Source organism: Suillus plorans, assembly GCF_016647745.1.
Source record: "Suillus plorans strain S12 chromosome Unknown HD556scaffold_88, whole genome shotgun sequence".
Taxonomy (NCBI): Eukaryota; Fungi; Basidiomycota; class Agaricomycetes; order Boletales; family Suillaceae; genus Suillus; species Suillus plorans.
The window spans coordinates 134,005-153,385 of record NW_024537472.1 but is presented as its reverse complement, the minus strand read 5'-3'; the positions used below and the strand labels follow the sequence as shown (position 1 = coordinate 153,385).

Sequence of the window (19,381 nt, the reverse complement as noted above, 5' to 3'; positions counted from 1 at the left end):
TAACTCAAACTTCAAACTAGTCGGATCGGATGTGACGTTGCAAGTAAGTAGGACAACTAGTTAGCATACTTGACGAGAAAGATTCTTATGACCATAATCCTTGCAAGGCGAGCTAGACCAGAAGAAACGAAGAAAGTAGTGCATACACATTGAGGTTGACAACATGGGTTCCTATAAATTACAGGCACCGCATGTGCCACAACGTTCGCCAATCAGGCCTCAGATTGAAAGCGCTTAGCGCTTAACTGAGTGTCGTGTATTCACAATTCGATCGATTGATACAAAGTATAAAGATCTGAGTCACTGATATTGCGACAAGCTTTCCAACAAAAAGAGCAAGAACTGGGACTGCCATTTCATGTGAAGGTAAGGTGCACATACATCAAAAACATATACCATAGCAATGCATGCAACTGTGGTCAGAGGCTCGAGACGCAATCTAGGAGGCCTTCAGCACCTGTGTGTTCACAGAAACTACTCTCAAGAAGGAGGAGCTCCGCGCGCCTCATGATATCCTGGGTATTTTATCTCAGAAATTGATGCAAGTAACACCATAGATTACTCACCACCCCTGTCCCCACGTCCGCGCCCGCGTCCCCTGCCACGTCCACGATTTTCGTCGCTTCGCCAGTCGCCATCAAACCGGCCACCCCGCTCAGGCCGCTCACCACGCTCGACCCGTTCACCACGCTCGACCCGCTCGACCCGCTCACCACGCTCGACTCGCTCACCACGCTCGACCCGCTCACCACGCTCGACCCGCTCAGGTCGCTCACCACGCTCGACCCTTTCACCGCGCTCGCCACGTTCACCACGGTAACCTGAGAAAAATGGAGTAAGTGGAAATCATGAACAAAATGATCAAGACAGACCACCGCGCTCGCCGCCTCTGTAACCGCCACGGAAGTTCCCTCGATCGCCACCGCGGAATTCACCCCGCCCACGGTAGCGCCCACCGCGACCCTCCCCACGGAAACCTCTGCCACGTCCGCGACCTCGTGGCTGTGTGAAGCCATCATTCTCAGGCTCCGGGGCAGTGGCAGCGACAACTTCGATGCCATTTGCAGGTGCAGGTACGGGTTCAGCAACAGGAGTGGCTGATCCTGAAGGAGCAAAACTCGCTTGTAGATTTGCGATCGATGGCAGACCACCTTCCTCGTCCGCCTCGGCCCAATCAATCGGTTGCGCGGGTGTACCCTGCGGAGTCAATGATCATTATGATCTGAAGCATACTGTATCTTTGGGCGAATGGCTAACTTACTTCGTCTTTCACAGATGAAGGTGTGGGTTCTTCGTGCTCGAGAACACCATTCTGCGTCAGTTCTATCTCGGATTTCTCAACCCATTCAGCGGTATTCTCAAAGTCAGCGGTCTCAAGCTCGCTCGCTTGCATGAAATGGAAGCTACCAGTGCCACTCAGAATGCTGGTGGTGGGAATACCAGCAATAGGTTGAGATTCAGTGTGCGAGTTACTTGAAGGCTCAGAGGCAGCTTCCGTTGCTGCATCAGGCTCTGCCGGTAAGGGTGTTGGTTCACGAGGAGGGTTGAGGAAGGACTGCACAATATCCAGTAGCCTTGCATCTATCAGACTGTCAGTTTAATCCTGGATTATTGAGTCCGAGGAATGCTCTTACAAGAAACACCATTGCAGTCGCCTTGTCCGGAGAGAAGACTGGACAAGACTATTTGCTTGAATTCAGACTCCTCAGTAATGAGGGTCGAGCAAACAGAAAATATCGCTTCTCCTTCAGCCTCGTTAAAATCAAGAGCAACGGGAAGAGGCTGGCGATTTGAGAGACATGTATGCAGACGGATTAGAGACAGTATAGCAGAGGTTTTTCCAGCTAACGATGCCTAGAAGAACTCAGCTACAAAGCTCATCAATCACAATCAATTCCCTACCTCGGCAGCAGCAACTGAGTCGGCGACTCTGACGGCCTCTGCAGCTTCAGCCTCTGCACGTCTAGTTGCCGTTTCACGTGCAAGGTCAGCTTCGTGGGACTGTTACACGAAAAGATTTATTATTTTTGTCGATGAGTAAATGATGGTATCGTTCGAACCTCGATCAGTTTTTTGACATCTTCTAGTTCTTTGTGAACGGCCTCCAACAAAGGAAGGGTCTTCAGAGTTCGCTTTTGGTCATCGTTTAGTTTTTCGTGCTCCATGGCTGCATAACTCGCTACGCGGGACTGGAAGACATGTCAGCTACCTGGTGCCGAAGCTAGAATGCACAATGATAGTTTCACGTACCATCTTCTTGTTCATAGCTTTTAAGCGCTTTTGGAGAAGTTCGACAACCGGACTAGATTTGGGGGTGAAATCGTCGAAGGTCGGAGCTTCAGAAGGTGCAACATGTTCTGGAGCAACTGTACCCTCCTTCACATCCGCCTCTTCTGGTGCCCGGTCAACAGGAGCAGCAGAAGTAGCATCGGGAATGATGACGGAGCCTTCGGCAGGCGAGTCTGCAGTTTTTGGCTTGTGTGATCGACGTTTTTTCTTTTGAATTTTCGCCTGTGACGTAGGAGGGAGAGCACCGGGAACGACACGGACATTTGGAGCATCGGCCATATTGAAAAGCAGATAGTAGGAGATGAGCTAGTGCAAGAGCAAGAGTAAGGGCAGACAAATGAATTGTGCTTGAACAAGTCACAAGAGTAAGTCAAGGGCAAGCTGAAAATTCAGATTCTCACGGTTGATGTACATTGATCTGCTCTTCACCATCACGCTGCCAGATAATAAGTCATATCATCGCCATGAATGCGGCAGATTTCAGCACTAATAGGCACTCCGCGAACGTGCAAATGGCCATGCACATGGCAAGCAAACATACGGATCTTTGCTTCAACGATGGAAATATAGTCTTGCTCGCGGGCATGTCCTATTTCTTAGTTCATCAAGGGCTCCTAGCACGGCATTCCGAGGTTCTGGATGAACTCATGCGCTCCATAGACAACACTCCGACACTCGAAGACCGCCCAGTCCTTACCTTACCAGATTCATCTACAGATGTAGCGCACTTCTTGAAAGCGATGTATGATGGAATGTTAGAACACGCGTCTTTCTCTCTCCGTTCCAGCTGACGTACAACAGATCATTCTTGACTTATAATTCAGAGGGATTTCCAACGCTCTCAGGTCTCCTCCGCATGTTGACCAAGTACAAAGTGCATCATCTCCGGAACGATATCTTACGCGGACTCTCTAACTACTGGCCCACTACCCTTGCCCAATGGGACACGCGTGAGGCCTCTGTGACCGGACAAGATGGTACCTATACACCACGCGATTCTCTGCCGCACCCCATGTTAGCCGAGTTGACTAATTGCCTGCTTAGTGTTGACCACTTTTTGAATCAGAGAAATCATTAACCTCGCTCGTGAAATCGATTACCTACTACTTCTGCCATCCGCGATGTACGACCTAACCCGTTCCACTCCAAGTGAAGCTGCGACTGGTTTTGTATCACCCTTCACCGGCGTAAACGTCAGATTAGAATACGCCGATCTTCTGACCGTTCTCAAAGGTCGCGAACAAGCTTCTCGTTTTTTCTCAACGTTCATCGTCAACAACCTGGAAGGAAGGCAACCTTCTCAATGGTGTCTACGTCGCAAGGATGGCCACCCTGTCAATAAGAGGACCTGTCAGATTGCGTTCGAGGCCATCACGTTCGAACTTCTGCGAGATATCAACGGTATCATCAGTAATCGGACCTCGGATCCACTGTACGCGATGGCCGAAGCAGAGCAAATGCAGATCCGTGACGACCTGTTGAACAGCGAGGTTTCTCCCATGAAAACGTGCGAACACTGTCGGGTGGAGTTCGGAGCGGTCGTTGATGCAGCAAAAGAAGACTTCTGGAAAAAGCTGCCCAAGTGGTTCGATATAGATGTCTCCCCCTGGGGTTAATGTTGATTCTTGTCTGGTCAATCTGTTTCTTATTCGTTTTGTACTCTGGTCCAATGAAATGTCCTTTTCCATCAAATACTTATATTGGTTCTTGACTGGGCACGTGATCGATGGATTCATGATTTAGTGAGCACGTGATCTACGCGTCACAACCTGTCACGACTTGCCACCTTGATTCTTGAATGCTCTTTTGAGTCCTCAAAGTTTCATTCATGGCTTCAATCCTCGATGCCAACACGGCTCTACAACATCCAGCTACTGAGGAGACTCACGATGAACATTTCTCTGAGTTAGATAATGAGCAAGTCTCTGAGGGTGATAGCGACTGTGACGTATCCGATGGTCTGACAGATGGATACCAAAATGCAGAGTCAGATTCGGAGGAGTCGGTCGAAGGCAACAAGGAGGACTCTTTGCGGTACGTCTGATATAACTGCCCCATTATTTACTGATAGGCCCGATAAGTTTCGAGGCAATACAAAAAATCGAACGACTAGCGTTGTCGTTTCTTGAACAACTTGCTGGTTCACTACCAAACCAACGAGCTGATATAACGTCTATCGGAATTTTTCAGGCACCTATTAATTCAAGATCAAAATACCCCAAAATCGAGCTTCAGTTAGCCGACCGTCATAAAACATCCGAATGGTAATGTCTTTACTCCGGGTCAAAGTCCGCTGTTGCAGTCCCCTGATGTGCCGGTGTTTTTAGTATCAGAGTTATACGATACCCCCTTAAACGAAAAGGAGCGAGTATAAAGCCATTCGGTTGGTCTGGTAGTCGTTTCATGATGGCTTCATTTTCACCGAAGACCGTTTGCACACAGCGCAGATTTTACGTGTCATGGACTTCGCTCACCAAGCCCTAGTTGACAATGTACCATTAACAAAGCGGTATCCGTCTTAATGAAGCTTGAGAAGGAACTAAGAAGAAGCTAACTGTGTTCCTAGTGACATGTACTACAAGGATGTCCCCCTCTTCAAAGCTCAGGGAACTGTTGATCGAGTGCGTTATTTGGGCACGGAGTGTCACCGTTTATATTCACTGACGCCAGCTCGTCGATGATCTTGCCGTGACATTGGACCTAGAACGGGCCGACCTCAAAATTGTAACCTCTTTGTCACCTTATCACGGATATAATTCCTTCAACGTTGTTCTAGCGCGCTGCATCGAAGGGCCTTATATGCGGCACTGGGCTGACAATTCACCTTCTCGAAGGCGAAGTGATTTCTATTAACGACTTAGAGGTGGATACATGTTCCAGAAAGACAAGTCCAGAATTTGAATGTGGTTGTCAGGGAACTTTGATACCTACGGGTGAAACCATAGAGCGATTTGAGCTGAAAGAGGATATTTCATGGGTCCTTGTGGTCGAGAAAGAGGTATTTCCTGGAGGCCGTTCCTTAAAGGAGATGTTGATCTGGTTCTCATTCTAGGCTGTCTTTCAAACGCTGTGTCGTTTTCAGTTTGCAAGCCACCAGTCGCTTCCCGGTCCTGGGCTCATAATCACTGTGACTAAGTGCTATGATACTAGCTGCGTTGCTGCTTATATGCTTCCTCCAGGGTAAGGGATATCCTGACGTGGCCACCCGACAACTCGTGAAAACCTTATCAGACAACCTTCCAGCGCAGTGAGTTAAAGCTGCAGCATTTCCAAGTACTCATCATCATATTCAATAGCATTCCGATCGTTGCACTTGTCGATGGCGATGCGTATGGACTCGACATTCTATCGGTGTACAAGTATGGCAGCCGCAGTCTACGACATGAGAACGAAAAACTCGCAGCAAAACGAATCGAATGGCTTGGCATCTGGGCATCCGAAATTGCAGAGTAGATACTGATGACTTTCTACCCTCATCCTTGCTGAAGTGGCTCACTCTCATAGCCTCGAAATTGATTTGGACACACTGATCCCGATCACACTGCATGATGAGAAGAAGGTAAGATGGACTTTATTGCCTCACCATGATTTCAATCCTGTCATTATCCTCTGTAGGCGCTCGCAGTGCTCAGCCGTGCCACCGATGTTGTGCCCACGAAATGGAGGCAGGTGTAAGTTTCATACCGTAACTCGATACTGAATGTGCCTACAGAAAAGAGCTCACGCGGATGCTCCACATGCGAAGGAAGGCCGAAATCGAGATTCTGTCGAGTTCCTCAAGTCAAAAGTCTAACTCCCTTATACATTACTTGGCTCATAAAGTCTGCCACTTCATCGAGATGTCTGCCTGACGGTGATTCGAATGCCAGGCATACTCACAGCTCTTTGGCACAATAGTCTTTGAAAACATCCCTCCAGAGTTTATGGGTAACGGTGTCACAACGCAGCATAACTGTCGTGAGTGTGCCAAACGCGTAGAAAATAGAACGACATACATACGAAAGTACTTATATCATGCAATCAAGGTTCATTATCACCAGAAGATCAACAACACCGAAAATAGGTATATGAGAGTCTAAGACAAATAATGAGAGAGCTGAGTTATCGCAGTATAGTTCGTGGTTACTCAAGTGGCGGAGGGTCCTGCAGTCCTTCCTAAGCTTCAAGACATTTATCGAGCTCGAGCCGCTTCCGATGCTAAACCAAACCTGTGTGGAGCGATAAGAACGGGGGGGTTCCGGGGAGTTGCTTGAGCCACCGACTGGCGCACTAAATATTCTCATCGTTGCAACACTCGCGAGAACTGAAGCATCATAAGGATTTGCAGGTACGAGAGATGCGTGCGGAACGGTGCGTACAGATGCTAAGCGCTGAGGATGGGTCGTGGAGAGTAGGCACACCTTTCTTAGCTATTGGTCGAGAGTACACAGATGACTGACTCAGACTTTTGATTAATATTGTCTGGATGCCAGCCTCAGCAGAGTGTGAGGGATCTAGCAAGGTGAAACAATAAGAATAGCAACAACTAGAATATTAATATAATATGAATGGAGTGGGCCTTGAGAAACAACAATGCCTAGTAGAAACAAGAGCTCCCAGCAGTTGGGCGCTGCAGCCTCGAGGTTTGACGAGACATACCCTCTGGTCTTCAAACTCCAGACTCCAAGTGTCTATTGCAGCATTCCAAGAAATAGTCCAAAATGCGAAAGAAAGTCCTGCTATTCTTGAGCATCAAGACTCTGTTCAAGTTTGAGTTGCTCGAGCTACCGACTAGTGACGTAGAAAAATGCCCGTCAATGCGGCAATTGCAAGGACCCGAGCGCCATAGGGTCTAGAGTGTGTTCGTGAAAAGCCTGTGGACGCATACGACGCAGAGCGGGTGGGCGCTGAGACTGTGTTGGCAAGTATTTGTTATCCATGACAGGGGCTCCTCGCAGATACAGGGTATAAATTTCGATACAAGAATCATCGTTCATCGAGGCAGCCCTTGGGATGCTCAGAAGGGGCGGAGAGTGCGAGATATCAGGTGGATACGGATGCGCAGTGTCCAATCGAGGTGGAGGTAAAACTCCTCTTGAGAGAGAGGCAATGGAATTGTGAGGGAAATATTGACTAACTTCCGACGAAGAAATGGTAGATTCATCCATGATTCGATCCCAAGGGCGAGAAGACCTTTTCCTGAAATAACAAACTACCAGTGCAGATAATATCAAAGAAAACACTGTTATTAAGTCAGTATTTTGTAGAGGAAGACTCGGACGACGACGTCTTACTTATTCCACATGATAAACTAGCCCGCGCCCCAGTGCTAAGCCCATGGCCGGCAGTTGGAGTTACGCCATGTACACTGTGCTGCCCTAAGCTTGAGGAACTGGTACCACTAGTGGTGCTTGCATAACTTAAGCTGGAGCTGATGGACATGTCTGTATTGGCAATTGTAGAGACAGAGCTGGACTGGGTAATCGAGGTGGAACTGGGATGAGTAGTAATTGTGGAGGCGGAGGTGGAGGTGGGGGTGGGGATGAAATTGGAGGAGGAGAAGCTGGAGCCGAGGAAAAAGCTGGAGCTGGAGTGAGTAGTGAATGTGATGCTGGTGCTGAACTGATTGATGGAAGCGGAGGTACTGGTAGTATGATGTGTAGTTGCAGTGCTAGATATGTCGTCGTCGTCATCGTCATCGTCGTCATCGCTCCCGCTCCCGTTATCGCGGGCGGGCATGAATCTAATGAATTTGAGATGACGCCGATCTTATATTTTTATACGAACTCACACTGGCTCTCGCAGGTGTGAACTGTTAGCTGCAACCGCGACGGACTGCAAGGCGAGAACAAAAGCCAAGACTGGGAGCAAGCGGGACATGTCCGGTGGCCTTGCAAAAGGCGGAGAGCGCCGAACGTGGCGGGCAAAGGAAACGGTTTCAAAAGCATGTTCGTACGCATGGTACCGAGTACTGTGGTCGGCATTGACGTGAAGTGATTCTCTTCTAGAATCGGTCCGCACGAAGCCGGGGAATAGCGTATGTAAGGAGCTCGAAGAATGATAAAGATCTAAGGTGGGGATTACCTGATTCTGATCCACACGCGCTCGGAGAAGCTGGACTGATGAAACGGTACTACGCAATTTAAAACATTTTTGACATCAAAATGAGGATATTCGTCACTGGGAGCCTAATCAAACCCCGTAGCGATAAGAGTTGACTTATGCCACAATATTGTAGAGTTCAAGTACGTACCCGGTGACTTGCTTGTGTTGTAGAGTTTCGAGTTACAGCTGAATTTGTTTGGGGACGAACGTTACATCATGTGATCTACGAGAGACGCCAGCTTAAGCTTCAGCGCTGCAGCTTCAGCAGAGTATGAGTTGATCAGCAACATGGAACTACCGGAGAATAGAAACTACAGAGGACTAGAACTCGTAGTCCCTTTGAGCACCTCTTAGGAACGAGTTACATAGCTGCCGAGGCCTCAATCGATTATCAACGAGCTTTACAAATCTGTCCTGTTAATGTCCAAGGTTTTACATAAACATTTATAAGAGTATGTGAAGAAATAATTCAAAGTGAGGAAGAATTGGATCATCGCAATGTATAGTGCATGACGCACACTCAAGAAGGATATTGTGGTGGAGGCTCCTGCAGTTCTTGAGCCTGGTCAAAATTCCGGTTCTTGTATTCGAGTTCGAGTTCCTTCTGATGTCGAGCCATATCTACATGAAGCGCCGAAAGCTGGCGTTCGGAGTCAGACTGGGAGTTGCGTGAAGTACCGACCGCTGGCAAATCAAAGCTGGCCATCACTGCAGCACTCGCCGAGGCATTATGGGGTATTGAACGTGCTCGAGAATCGTGTGATGGAAGGCGAGCGGGTGCTGAAAATGGGTCGTGAGGATTTGGGAGAGCAGGTACATCTTGCATAGCTATTCGCTGAGGGCCTGTCGCCCGCGACAATGTGCTGTGGCGGTTCTGAGCAGATACAGGGTATGGATTCTGATGGGACCCTAAAGGAGCGGCACTCGAGATATGAGCTGAAGCCGGATACGCAGTATCCAACCGGCGGGGTGGAGATGGAGGTAGAGGGTTTCTCCCTCGGGATACAACAGTTTGAGGTGGAAGGTCTCGGCTAACTTCCGTCATCACAAAGGCAGAATCATCATCGGCTTTCTCCTGAGCTCTCTGATATCGTCTCTTCAAGTTATAGAACAACAGTACGGCTAATATCAAGAAAAACACTGGAATCGAGTCAACATTTTTGAGGGAAAGAATTGTAAAACGTCAGTTCACCTATCCCAACTGCTAGCCCAGCTCCCGCTCCAGTGCTAAGCCCTTTCTGGGACGAGTTTGAGGAACTTGTGTTAGAGCTGCTTGTAGTGCTGGACTGGGTATCAGATGTACTAGTAAATGTGGAACTGGACGGAGCGGTGATCACAACTGGTGGTAAACCAGTAGGTGTGGGGCCTGGTGGTGTCAATGGACTCAACGAGAATGCCATCGTTATCGATTACTCGAACCTGAGACATCTCAGATGGAGGCATGTCGTTACCTCACTTATATGTGAGCAGACCGAGCCATACCCGAGCCATGCCCGAGGACTACGTATGCGTAGCTAGCCGTGCACCACACGCGTGCAGGAAGTTCCGATGGCAACTTATTTGTGGCATTCAATATTTGAAATTGAATCGGCTTATCGAGATTCACAGATTGACTGCGACTTCAAGTTTCGAGCTGGGAGAATCAGCCGGTCGGACCGAAGCCTTGAATGCTATGAAAGATTCCTTGAACTTCAGCAGCGCAGGAGGGTATTGTCATTTGGCAAGGGAAGGACGTAAACTACGACCAGTGGAACATACAAGTACTAACAGGAGCTTGAAGGGGAGCCGATGAATTTCAGTAGAGAAAAATGTGGAAAGACAATCGTATACTAGGGAGAGGAAGTAAAGTAGCGCAATAAACTTTAGTAAGTAGTAGGAACGAAATTAGCGGCGGAGGCCTCAATTGATGATTGACAAGCGTTACAAATCTGTGCTTTTCAAAGTCCAAGGCTTTGGACATTTTATCAGAATACGTGAAGGAATAGTTTCAAAGTGGGGTACAGCTGGATATTATCATGATCGTGATATATCGCGCGTGGCAGACATTCAAAAAGAATATTTTGGCGGAGGGTGGTGTGGTTCTTGGGCCTCATCAAGATTCCATTAAATTCCTCTGTTCGAGTTCGTTCTGATATCGAGGTATTTCTGCATGAGACGCCAGTAGCTGGCGCCCAGGCTGAGAGTTGCTTGAACTATTGGCCGCTGGCACACTTGAAGTGGCCATCATTGTAGCATTTTCCGAGGTTTCATAGGGTATTGAATATATCGGAGAATAGTACGATGAAGGACGAGCGGGTGCTGAGAATGGGTATTGGGAATTTGGATGTGGATGTGGAGGGTTTCCCCCTTCCGACGCCGAAAGGGCAGGTTTATAATCAGCTTTCTCCCGAGTCCTCTGATATAGTCTCTTCAAGTAGTAAAACAGAACTATGGATAATAATAAGAAGAACACTGAATTTAAGCAAGAAACGAGTCAACATTTTGGAGGGAACGCTCGTAAAATGTCAGTTTACCTATCCCAAATCCTAGTCCAACTCGCGCTCCAGTGCTGAGCACTCCAGTTTTTTTGGACGAGCTTGAGGAACTCGTGACGGTCGTGTTTGAATAACTGGAACTGGAGCTGGAGATCGTGCCCGTAGTGACAGTTCTAGAGCTGGACTGGGTATTAGAGGTGGTCCTAGAACTGGCACGAGTGGTGGCCAGGCCAACTAGTACTGGTGAAGTATGTGTAGTAGGTTCAGATTTTGCTGTCATCGTTCCAAGGTTAACGTTCAACGAAGACTCGAGCCTATGATGCTTTACGAGGGAAGAACTGAAACACAGTCAACAGATATCGAGGGTTGGTAATTGTGACATCATGCCAGCGGGCCGCCAGCCCGAGCCAACGAGTCCACCACGCCACTACCGCTCGCACAGAACTTTCCGGTCTACGTACACACTCGAATTGGCTTATCGAGACTGACGTTGGCTTGGGAGAAGTGGCCGAACTAGACTTTCACTACAGATCCGGAAAAAAAGAATGGACCGCTTGAATTCTATGAGAGATTCCAGCATATAGGAAGGGATAGGTAATGGCAAGGTATAACTCGAAGAGTATAAACAACGTTCAGCAAACAACAAGTACCTATAGAAACAAGTTGCGAATGAAACCTCGAGCTTTACTGCTACTGTTCGAAATTCGGGTCATACAGAGGTATCTATGAGAGCAGTTAAAAATAGTGGGAAACTGTTCAATCATCGCATTACAGTCCGTGATTCATAGTCAGGAAGAATATTGCGGCGGAGGGTCCTGTACTTCTTGAGCATCAAGACTCCGCTTCTTGTGGTCGAGTTCAAGTTGCTTCTGATGTAGGGTCATATCTGTGTGAAGCGCGGAAAGCCGGCGCTCGGGCTGGACGTTGCTCGAACTACTGGCCACGGGTGTAGCAAAAGTGCCCATCATCACAGCACTAGCGGGAATCAAACTACCATGGGGTATCGAATGTGTTGGAGAAGAAGCCGTGGATGTGTATGACGCAGAGCGGGTGGGTGCTGAGAATGGGTCGTAGGGGTTTGGGAGAATAGGCGCATTCTGAGTAGCCATTTGCTGAGAATCTGATGCCTGTGATGATATGCTGTAGCGGTTCCAAGTAGGTGTGAGGTGTGAACTTAGGTGCGAATTATCGCTCAGTAAGGGAGCGGCACTTGGGATTGCTGACAAGGACGAAGAGTGCGAAATATCAGGGGAATTGAGATATGCGGTATCCAGCTGAGGTGGAGGTGGAAGGTCTCTCTCTCTCGATGCCACAGAGTCGGGGGGACGGTATTGACCCACTTCCGAGGACAGAAGGGCAGCTTCATAACCGACGCTCTCCCGAGCCCTACGAGATCGCTTCCTTAAGTAACACACTAGCATTGCGCAGAATATTAAGAGAAACACTGGAAACACTGAGTCAATATTTTCGGGAAAGGCTCGGATAATGCCAGCTCACTTATCCCAAATGCTAGACCAGCGCGTGTTCCAGTGCTAAGTCCTTGACTAGTAGTTGAAGACCCATTGTTCTGGGATGAGCTGGAGGAACTGGTATAACTCGAACTAAAGCTGGTTAGCGTGCCTGAGGTAGTAGTTGTGGAGCTCGAGCTCGACTGAGATGTAGATCTGGTGATTGTACTGGAGGTGGTCGTACTGGAGGTGGTCGTACTGGAGGTGGTCGTACTAGTAGAAGTCGTACTGGAGGTGGTTGTACTGGTAGTAGTGTGGGATGTAGTGGATGTACCATTATCATCGCCATCGTCATTGTTATCACCACTGTCTGGTTCATCGCGAGGAGACATAAATCTGGTTCGAGGATGAGAAGAAAATGCGCTGGTAGTATCACATAAACTCACACTGGTTCTCGCAGGTATACAGCGTCGCCCGCAACCTCAAAAGACTGTAAAGCGAGAACGAAGGCCAAGGCTGGAAGCGAGTGAGACATGCCTATGGCCAGATTGTCTGTGATATTCTGCCAGGGCAAGGAAAAGACGGGCAGCAACAAAGATGATGAAATATAACGTCAGAAAAGCTTGCCCATGGGTGCCGAGTACTGTGCGCAGCATTAGCATGGAAATTGGAATGAAGTCGGAACTTCGAAGCCTAATGCCGCTCAAACACCACGGGCCTCCATGATGCCAGTCACAGTGTCCCCCCAGATGCACTTTGAACAGGTAGTGCTCGCAAGCTGAGGTCCGAGTGGGAATCAGAGGAATTGATTGCGGCTGCTGCTTGACTGTCACGCTGCCAGATTATACATGCTGCTGCTAAGCCGAAGAATATGTAAGTTGACAAATTTGGGACGCGAAATCTAAGATTAGCACAACGCGAATAAAGTCACATGACTTACGCGTCCAAGCGCGTCGCGTTGAAATGAGTGATCAGCGGAGCTTGAAATTTGGAACCCGCTATGCGAATTGTCCACAGTAGGTCCAAACTACTTTTCAACTTGTCCATTCACAAGTCTCTTGTCAACGTCCATCTGGTACTTAGGCGACGTTTAGTCTTCTCTAGTCGTCGTCACTCACAACACAGGCCGTGTTACTTTCAATCCGCAATCATGCAAACACGGTCATCTCAAGGTTCAGTCCTTGGAAAGCGTGCTCATCATGTCGATCAAAAAGCTGTCTCATCAGCATCGACAAGCGACGTTGTAACAGTATCGCAGCACATGCTTACCCCAGAACAGAGCCCCAAATCGAAACGCGCCCGTATCTCGCTCTCCGGCATTGCAGGAGATTCAAATAAGGAAAACGTACCTCCGTTCCGTACTGACCCGTGGAATGACGCAACAGTCGACACACCACGTTCCATCCACACATTAGTGATATCTACTCCCCCACCAACACCCCCAGTCTTGTTACTTCCTGTATACACCCGTGCTCGAGGACTACTTCGTTCGACCAGCACGAGTGTATCTTCTATAGCTGGCCGAGAGGATGAACGACAGCGCATTCTAGAATTCATCACCTCATCCTGGGGTGATAGTGCACACACGTCTTTGTACATCTCCGGTACACCTGGAACCGGAAAGACTGCGCTTGTCAACTCGGTCCTGCGTTCGTTCGAAAAGTCCGAAGGGACGTCCGATCTGAGAGTTATCTCTATTAATTGCATGGCCTTGAACGGGCTGGATGCCCTCTGGGATCGTCTTTATGACGAATTGTATCCCGCAAGGGCTTCCAAGAATGCTGCGAAACCTTGCAAAGCCAAGGGCAAGCAGGCGATCGACAAAGTGCTCTCTAGTTTAAATTATAAGTGGTATGTACTAGCACCACTGCTCATTTCGTCATCTGACCTTGGTATCAGCATTATTGTACTTGATGAACTCGACCACCTTGCATCCTCAAATCACACACTTTCGTCAATTTTCTCCATGTCCCAGCAACATCCGTCCACCCTCCGCATAATCGGAATTGCAAACACACACACCCTCACGTCGTCCTTGGCGCAGTTGTCTGCTAGTGAAGCTTCCAGCGCCCTGACCCTTCACTTCGGCGCGTACTCCTCCCAGGAACTACTCCAAGTGCTGCAAGCACGTCTCTCACCTCTCTATGATAATCTGGAATACCCAGAAGTAACAGATCAAGCCAAAAAGTTTCTTCCTGCTTCAACATTAACTCTCCTCACGAAAAAAATTGCCTCGCAAACTGGTGACGTTCGAGCCTTGTTTGAGGTACTTCGGGGGGCAATAGACCTGGCTGTCGCGGGTTCAAAGGTCCCAGATGCAGATACAAATCCTCTCACCATTCCACCTCTCATCGTTAAACCGGATCACATCCTTGCAGCCCTCAAGGCGTATCTACCTTCCACTGGCGGTGGTCGCTCCTCTTCTTCCTTGGCACCATCCCCTACTAGCAATGAGACCGTGTCCAAGATTCGTAATCTTGGCCTGCAAGTCAGGCTGGCTCTCCTATGCATACTTCTTGCATCAAAGCGGATGGAGGCCAGTTTGTCACTCTCTGCGTCTACCACCTCAACGCCTACCAAGTCCCCTGTGAAGCGCGCAGGTTCCGTCGTTTCCCAAAGGATCACTGGGCTTGACGTTGCACAGCTCCATGCATACTACTCAACTGTGCTCACACGTGCAGATAGCGACATCTTCACTCCAGTTTCCAGAAGCGAGTTTTCAGACCTGATAGGGATGCTAGAGACCATAGGACTCGTGGCGTCGAGGTCTACTCGCATGGCAACTGCCTCTCCATCGAGGACTGGCCGTCGTGCGCTCGGTCGAGCTGTATCGTTTGGCGGAGTAGCGAAGGGAGCTGCAGCAGGCCAAGACATCAAGCTTGCAGAGACCGTTCGCGCGGATGAGGTCCTGCGTGGCCTGGGTCTGACTGATGGCTCTGCTGCCAGCGATGTACGTGAAGAGGAAGTCAGGGCTATATGGGCTAGGGAATGTGGCCGCATCGCCCGAGAATCGAAAGCGAAATCAGTGTCAGGTATGGGCGGTGACAAACCTTTCGATGAAGCATTTGAAGATTAGACACAACTAAACGCCTCCACCTCTAAGTCGGTACCATGGTGCTATTATGTAGCCATTCAGTAAACTTTGCGTTATTCATTTCTTATGGCTAGTGTCTTTTTTATGGTTATGTCTTATACGATACAGGAACTCATACTACGCATCATCTCATGTAATATTTGATAAATCACTGCATTAGTATCGCAATCATTTTACGAATTCAAGTTCTTCCACCATTCGTTGATGTCGAGGCGTAATATAAGGTGGCGCAACGCCTCCACACCACCAGGGGCATGGCGAACATCGCTTTGTTCCTGTAATGCAAGCAAGAGTTCCTGGCGTTGCGATGATTTCAAATCCTTTTCCAGCAGGACCTCTAGGACTTTGATCTGCAACCGAAAGATCTGTAATCAGCCTACTGGTTTCATATAGTAAAGCAGTCAACTACGTACCAGGGTCGATATTTTATTACGAAATGCAGCAAAGAGTACATCAAGAGCTGATGACGCCTGGTACTCCTGCAACCGCCCGTCGTTGAGGTCACCAATCATAACGCAGAGCTCTAGGATAAGTTCTAGGCTCCCACGAAGAAGGTCACCAGCTGCTCGTTGGGCCGAACGCATCAAACAAGCACTGAGAATGTCGTTCAAGACAGCGGAGTGAGCCTCAGCGAGCGAAAAGACATCAGTAAACTCGGAGCTTGTTCCCAAACGACATGCAGTGATTCGAGCCAGGAATGCGTCGAAGTTGCCCCCAATTGCCACATCGAATATATATGCGGAGAGGGTGGTTACGAACGAATGCGCCACGAAACGGAAGCGAGTGAGGAGTTTCCTGGATTGGTTCAAGGTCGGAAAAAGTACACCCTGATGCGTCATGCGGAAAGCCGCTCGAATGGCAGATTCCACTATACAGTTTTCGTTGAACGTATGTCGAAGTACGAAACAATCATGGCTCACCTCTGATCACACGTAAAAGGAAGGAGAAAATCCTTTGGTATTTGGATGTAGTGTCCGGTGTGATAATTACTTCCAAAGGATGAGGAACTTTGTAGTCAAGATACAGAAAGTCTAATGCCCTGGTCAAGAAATTTATGAAGCATGTTCGATCTGCAGCAAAAATGGCGCTACTTACTCGATATCTAAGTACGCATAATGACTTAGCGCAAATGTACAATGCATAGGGAAAACATAGCTTACAAAGTGGGTTGAGCCATCGTTCACGTCCCGTATCGCTAGGGAGGTCTCTGATGGCGAACCCAAGACGAATTTCAGCTTCTTGTGCTATGCGCCTCGACCCGAGTTCATGCTCCTGCCTATCATCGGGGCCAAATGAGCATATGTCCTGAGATTCCACGATAACTGTTCTCAAAAAAAAGCTAAGGTCAGCACCCCCAGGAGGCCACGTCCCTCGCTCTATCAAGAACGGGGCTAAGCCAACAGCCCAATGTCTGGTGCCATGCTGAGCCACTCCAGCGGCAGATCTACTCCTTTGGCGGGACAGGGCGAACGATTTTCCGCCTCCAGCGACAACCTCACGGTCATCGGTGTCAGAGAACAAAGCAGCTGTAAGTCGTGATTTGAATGATGGGGAAGTCAGGAGCATATGTGAACGAAGCAGAACCAGATGGTCATGTACATAGAGAAATGAGTTCTGGTCTAGGAATATCGATAACAGTGCACTGGAAAGGGAGGCGGCGTGTGATATGAGCGGAGAAAAGACTAGGCTAGTCAGGAGACCCAGGTTCGGGGTTATTGAAGGAAGGACGGGTGGAAAGGACAGGATGAAAATTTCCAATGCAGCGTGCATTGAGTGCTCATTAAATGTATCATCTCTGTTTGAGCCAGGCTCCAAGTCGAAAAGGCGGAAACCGACGAGGTCGGACTGATAATCGCTCCCAGGGAGATTACCATCAGCAGAAGCTAGATCAGGGGGACTGTGAGAGCCAATAGTTGGTGCAACATCGCCGACCTCGTCAAGAGACCCCGTTCTCCATAAGTCTTCAATGTCTCTGGTTGACCAGACCCAAGTGATGAACGGCCGTCGCACCGGGGGATTTAGTACAGGATGACCGGGTTTTGCGGCAGCGAGCAATTTGAGAGATTTTTGAGCAGCTGGCAATACTTCAGCCAAATCGCGTGGTATAAAAGACGGCAATTCATGGTCTTCAGCAAAGAGAACTCCATCATCTTCAGGTGACGCCTGATCAAAGTCTTCGATATCCAACGGACCAATTGCAGTCCGTCGAGGCTGCTGACTCGTTGCTACCCGCTGGTTATTGCTGTCAGCATAGGCAACTGAGCGACACAATGCCTGCAAGTAATTTTTCGAGGACATTGTAAGGAGATAAGCGAACACAGCAATCAAAGACCGGGAAGACGATTTGCGAAAATGGGTATCAAGATATTTGTATATTCGAGAAAGTAGAGCCACTGGTTTCACCGTAAATCGCGGATATTGCGAGGGAGACAATCCAAGGCCCTGATAGAGCATGTCAGAGGTAAACGAGAAAATGTGAGCGAGCGTACCCTTTGGCAAAGTGACGCTAGAGAGACGACAATTTCTTCAAAAAGCCCATAGTATAGCCATATTGCAGATAGGGTCTTCGGAGAGACGGGGATGCAGAAGTTAGATAGAGGCCCACGAAAAAGTTGGTCACGTAGATAGACGAGCACCACGGAGAGCGCATGTGAGAAAGCATGGACTGTTGCATTTTCCTCTTTGCGTCTGCATTCTCATTTAGACAGCGTAATTCATGAGTGGGAATCATGGAACCTACCGCGTTCGTAAAACACTGAGGAATACCTCCAAGCGTCGCATCAAAGTACCAATATCTAAAAATCGCTTTAGGAGACTACATTATCACATTAATAAACACACATGTTGAACTGAAGTTGTTTGCTCACCTACTACTCATCGTCTCATCCTTGCCACTGATAAGCAGCTTGTTTGGCATATTTCCTGCGCCTCCGGATGATAAGAACGTCTCTGAAACTGGATCCCACGTATGCAGAAAAGACGAAGTTCCGAGAACTGTCATTCTCAACGACTCAAGCAGCTCAAGTTCATTCACACAGACTACATTTGCTCGCGGGTCAAACGGCAAAGGTCGCATGCTAGATGTTACGTTTGTTATGCCATCAACACTGTAAAAAAATGAATCTGACTGGTATTGTGCTGAAGCTGATACATCGGAGGACTGTTCGGTCAAGAAGGGAGTGTTGTATGAACGGTCAGGGTGCGATTGGCGCAGAACATCCCAAGAGACAACTTGATCCTAAAATTTATTATTGAATTTTCATACCACGACACAGGGAGTCCTCACTGAATGTTGATCACCACTTGTCACTGAATTTGCCCACAGTACCTCTGGTGACAAGGAGGGTGGTGCAGGCATATCTTGAGTGCGCGTGATGTCTCTTGAGTCTAAATTACGAGCATCGCGTTTCTCTAGAGTTGTAGCCTTCTCCCTATCAATTGCATGCACTATGGGGTCTTGAGGTTTGTCGAACATTCGAGGGACAAAGAACTGAGGTGTTATATGTGGCAGGATGCCCAGTGCCAAATCCATGTCATGTTCGTGTTGATTCCAGGTATCGCCACAAAGTGACATTCCAAAACACGCGAAGAATATCGGTCTATAGTTATGAGTCTTATGACACAACTTCTGACTGTTGTTTGGTGTTAATTGGCATATCCTTCCCTTCCTAACACGACCAAACATGGAATGCACTCCGTTGCATCAATCACATTCGGTGAGCTGCTTACCCATCGTCGCGTCCACAGATTCCACAGACTGGTGAGACATGGCTCAATGGTATCTCAAACAGGGATGTAGCTCCTTGGGCGCCGCCTGGTTTGTTCGGTTAATGAACCATTGTTCACACTTGCACCACTCGAGGAATGGTCCACCGTTTCCATGACAAGCAATGCATCCTCAGTGCAATGAGGCTCCAGGTTTATAAAGTCTCGAAATCTCGGTACTGCAAGTAACCATCCGTCGATTTTATTGTGATACACAATCTCATCTA

At 48.4% G+C, this 19,381-nt stretch overlaps 9 protein-coding genes across 9 annotated transcripts; 4 read left to right on the top strand and 5 right to left on the bottom strand.

The window, feature by feature from the left end:
• Window positions 1-206: 206 nt before the first annotated feature.
• On the bottom strand, window positions 207-2,695 carry HD556DRAFT_1014212 (uncharacterized protein). Its single transcript, XM_041295880.1, has 9 exons — window positions 2,251-2,695; window positions 2,061-2,189; window positions 1,903-2,001; window positions 1,635-1,854; window positions 1,262-1,581; window positions 873-1,197; window positions 735-821; window positions 567-672; window positions 207-515 (listed from the first exon to the last, which is right to left on the bottom strand). Exons 1-8 carry the CDS (start codon window positions 2,566-2,568, stop codon window positions 665-667), a joined length of 1,506 nt encoding a protein of 501 aa, XP_041154185.1. The 5' UTR covers window positions 2,569-2,695; the 3' UTR covers window positions 207-515; window positions 567-664.
• Window position 2,696: 1 nt separating this feature from the next.
• Window positions 2,697-3,978, top strand: HD556DRAFT_1413380 (uncharacterized protein). Its single transcript, XM_041304240.1, has 3 exons — window positions 2,697-3,043; window positions 3,091-3,303; window positions 3,356-3,978. The coding sequence occupies exons 1-3, from the start codon at window positions 2,754-2,756 to the stop codon at window positions 3,903-3,905; spliced, it is 1,053 nt and encodes a 350-aa protein (XP_041154184.1). The 5' UTR covers window positions 2,697-2,753; the 3' UTR covers window positions 3,906-3,978.
• A 97-nt stretch (window positions 3,979-4,075) lies between these two features.
• Window positions 4,076-5,010, top strand: HD556DRAFT_1014154 (uncharacterized protein). The gene is made up of 4 exons (XM_041295879.1): window positions 4,076-4,323; window positions 4,371-4,553; window positions 4,617-4,672; window positions 4,732-5,010. The coding sequence occupies exons 1-4, from the start codon at window positions 4,118-4,120 to the stop codon at window positions 4,809-4,811; spliced, it is 525 nt and encodes a 174-aa protein (XP_041154183.1). The 5' UTR covers window positions 4,076-4,117; the 3' UTR covers window positions 4,812-5,010.
• HD556DRAFT_1413361 (Spo11/DNA topoisomerase VI subunit A) lies at window positions 4,776-6,329 on the top strand. Its single transcript, XM_041304239.1, has 10 exons — window positions 4,776-4,798; window positions 4,856-4,910; window positions 4,960-5,013; window positions 5,066-5,152; window positions 5,204-5,287; window positions 5,342-5,416; window positions 5,469-5,536; window positions 5,586-5,738; window positions 5,794-5,848; window positions 5,905-6,329. Exons 2-10 carry the CDS (start codon window positions 4,860-4,862, stop codon window positions 5,962-5,964), a joined length of 687 nt encoding a protein of 228 aa, XP_041154182.1. The 5' UTR covers window positions 4,776-4,798; window positions 4,856-4,859; the 3' UTR covers window positions 5,965-6,329.
• A 302-nt stretch (window positions 6,330-6,631) lies between these two features.
• HD556DRAFT_1413358 (uncharacterized protein) lies at window positions 6,632-8,539 on the bottom strand. The gene is made up of 4 exons (XM_041304238.1): window positions 8,353-8,539; window positions 8,060-8,272; window positions 7,563-8,011; window positions 6,632-7,510 (listed from the first exon to the last, which is right to left on the bottom strand). Exons 2-4 carry the CDS (start codon window positions 8,146-8,148, stop codon window positions 7,083-7,085), a joined length of 966 nt encoding a protein of 321 aa, XP_041154181.1. The 5' UTR covers window positions 8,149-8,272; window positions 8,353-8,539; the 3' UTR covers window positions 6,632-7,082.
• Window positions 8,540-8,571: 32 nt separating this feature from the next.
• On the bottom strand, window positions 8,572-9,987 carry HD556DRAFT_1413353 (uncharacterized protein). The gene is made up of 3 exons (XM_041304237.1): window positions 9,566-9,987; window positions 8,892-9,513; window positions 8,572-8,787 (listed from the first exon to the last, which is right to left on the bottom strand). The coding sequence occupies exons 1-2, from the start codon at window positions 9,771-9,773 to the stop codon at window positions 8,894-8,896; spliced, it is 828 nt and encodes a 275-aa protein (XP_041154180.1). The 5' UTR covers window positions 9,774-9,987; the 3' UTR covers window positions 8,572-8,787; window positions 8,892-8,893.
• A 1,648-nt stretch (window positions 9,988-11,635) lies between these two features.
• On the bottom strand, window positions 11,636-11,956 carry HD556DRAFT_1247827 (uncharacterized protein; the record flags this gene model as incomplete). Its single annotated transcript, XM_041298731.1, has 1 exon — window positions 11,636-11,956. The coding sequence occupies one exon, from the start codon at window positions 11,954-11,956 to the stop codon at window positions 11,636-11,638; it is 321 nt and encodes a 106-aa protein (XP_041154179.1).
• A 1,489-nt stretch (window positions 11,957-13,445) lies between these two features.
• On the top strand, window positions 13,446-15,371 carry HD556DRAFT_1247783 (P-loop containing nucleoside triphosphate hydrolase protein; the record flags this gene model as incomplete). Its single annotated transcript, XM_041298725.1, has 2 exons — window positions 13,446-14,146; window positions 14,195-15,371. The coding sequence occupies 2 exons, from the start codon at window positions 13,446-13,448 to the stop codon at window positions 15,369-15,371; spliced, it is 1,878 nt and encodes a 625-aa protein (XP_041154178.1).
• A 57-nt stretch (window positions 15,372-15,428) lies between these two features.
• HD556DRAFT_1013936 (Spc98 family-domain-containing protein) lies at window positions 15,429-19,020 on the bottom strand. The gene is made up of 9 exons (XM_041295878.1): window positions 18,676-19,020; window positions 18,257-18,627; window positions 18,130-18,204; window positions 17,879-18,077; window positions 16,550-17,831; window positions 16,485-16,491; window positions 16,310-16,428; window positions 15,803-16,257; window positions 15,429-15,739 (listed from the first exon to the last, which is right to left on the bottom strand). The coding sequence occupies exons 1-9, from the start codon at window positions 18,961-18,963 to the stop codon at window positions 15,563-15,565; spliced, it is 2,973 nt and encodes a 990-aa protein (XP_041154177.1). The 5' UTR covers window positions 18,964-19,020; the 3' UTR covers window positions 15,429-15,562.
• Window positions 19,021-19,381: the final 361 nt, after the last annotated feature.

Coding starts and splice junctions, on each gene's coding strand:
- HD556DRAFT_1413361 (XM_041304239.1), top strand. CDS start 4,860: ATGTACTACAAGGATGTCCCCCTCTTCAAAGCTCAGGGAACTGTTGAT. Junction 5,288..5,341: donor TCCTTGTGGTCGAGAAAGAG/GTATTTCCTGGA, acceptor TTCTCATTCTAG/GCTGTCTTTCAAACGCTGTG. Junction 5,417..5,468: donor GTCCTGGGCTCATAATCACT/GTGACTAAGTGC, acceptor TGCTTCCTCCAG/GGTAAGGGATATCCTGACGT.
- HD556DRAFT_1014154 (XM_041295879.1), top strand. CDS start 4,118: ATGGCTTCAATCCTCGATGCCAACACGGCTCTACAACATCCAGCTACT. Junction 4,324..4,370: donor AACAAGGAGGACTCTTTGCG/GTACGTCTGATA, acceptor AGGCCCGATAAG/TTTCGAGGCAATACAAAAAA. Junction 4,554..4,616: donor CGTCATAAAACATCCGAATG/GTAATGTCTTTA, acceptor CGGTGTTTTTAG/TATCAGAGTTATACGATACC.
- HD556DRAFT_1413380 (XM_041304240.1), top strand. CDS start 2,754: ATGAATGCGGCAGATTTCAGCACTAATAGGCACTCCGCGAACGTGCAA. Junction 3,044..3,090: donor AAAGCGATGTATGATGGAAT/GTTAGAACACGC, acceptor GACGTACAACAG/ATCATTCTTGACTTATAATT. Junction 3,304..3,355: donor GATTCTCTGCCGCACCCCAT/GTTAGCCGAGTT, acceptor TTTTTGAATCAG/AGAAATCATTAACCTCGCTC.
- HD556DRAFT_1013936 (XM_041295878.1), bottom strand. CDS start 18,963: ATGTCACTTTGTGGCGATACCTGGAATCAACACGAACATGACATGGAT. Junction 18,628..18,675: donor CAAGTGGTGATCAACATTCA/GTGAGGACTCCC, acceptor AATAAATTTTAG/GATCAAGTTGTCTCTTGGGA. Junction 17,832..17,878: donor TAGCGTCACTTTGCCAAAGG/GTACGCTCGCTC, acceptor ATGCTCTATCAG/GGCCTTGGATTGTCTCCCTC.
- HD556DRAFT_1014212 (XM_041295880.1), bottom strand. CDS start 2,568: ATGGCCGATGCTCCAAATGTCCGTGTCGTTCCCGGTGCTCTCCCTCCT. Junction 1,582..1,634: donor CGACTGCAATGGTGTTTCTT/GTAAGAGCATTC, acceptor ACAGTCTGATAG/ATGCAAGGCTACTGGATATT. Junction 1,198..1,261: donor CTTCATCTGTGAAAGACGAA/GTAAGTTAGCCA, acceptor TTGACTCCGCAG/GGTACACCCGCGCAACCGAT.
- HD556DRAFT_1413353 (XM_041304237.1), bottom strand. CDS start 9,773: ATGGCATTCTCGTTGAGTCCATTGACACCACCAGGCCCCACACCTACT. Junction 9,514..9,565: donor TGGGCTAGCAGTTGGGATAG/GTGAACTGACGT, acceptor ACTCGATTCCAG/TGTTTTTCTTGATATTAGCC.
- HD556DRAFT_1413358 (XM_041304238.1), bottom strand. CDS start 8,148: ATGTCCCGCTTGCTCCCAGTCTTGGCTTTTGTTCTCGCCTTGCAGTCC. Junction 8,012..8,059: donor TCACACCTGCGAGAGCCAGT/GTGAGTTCGTAT, acceptor CAAATTCATTAG/ATTCATGCCCGCCCGCGATA. Junction 7,511..7,562: donor TAGTTTATCATGTGGAATAA/GTAAGACGTCGT, acceptor ACTTAATAACAG/TGTTTTCTTTGATATTATCT.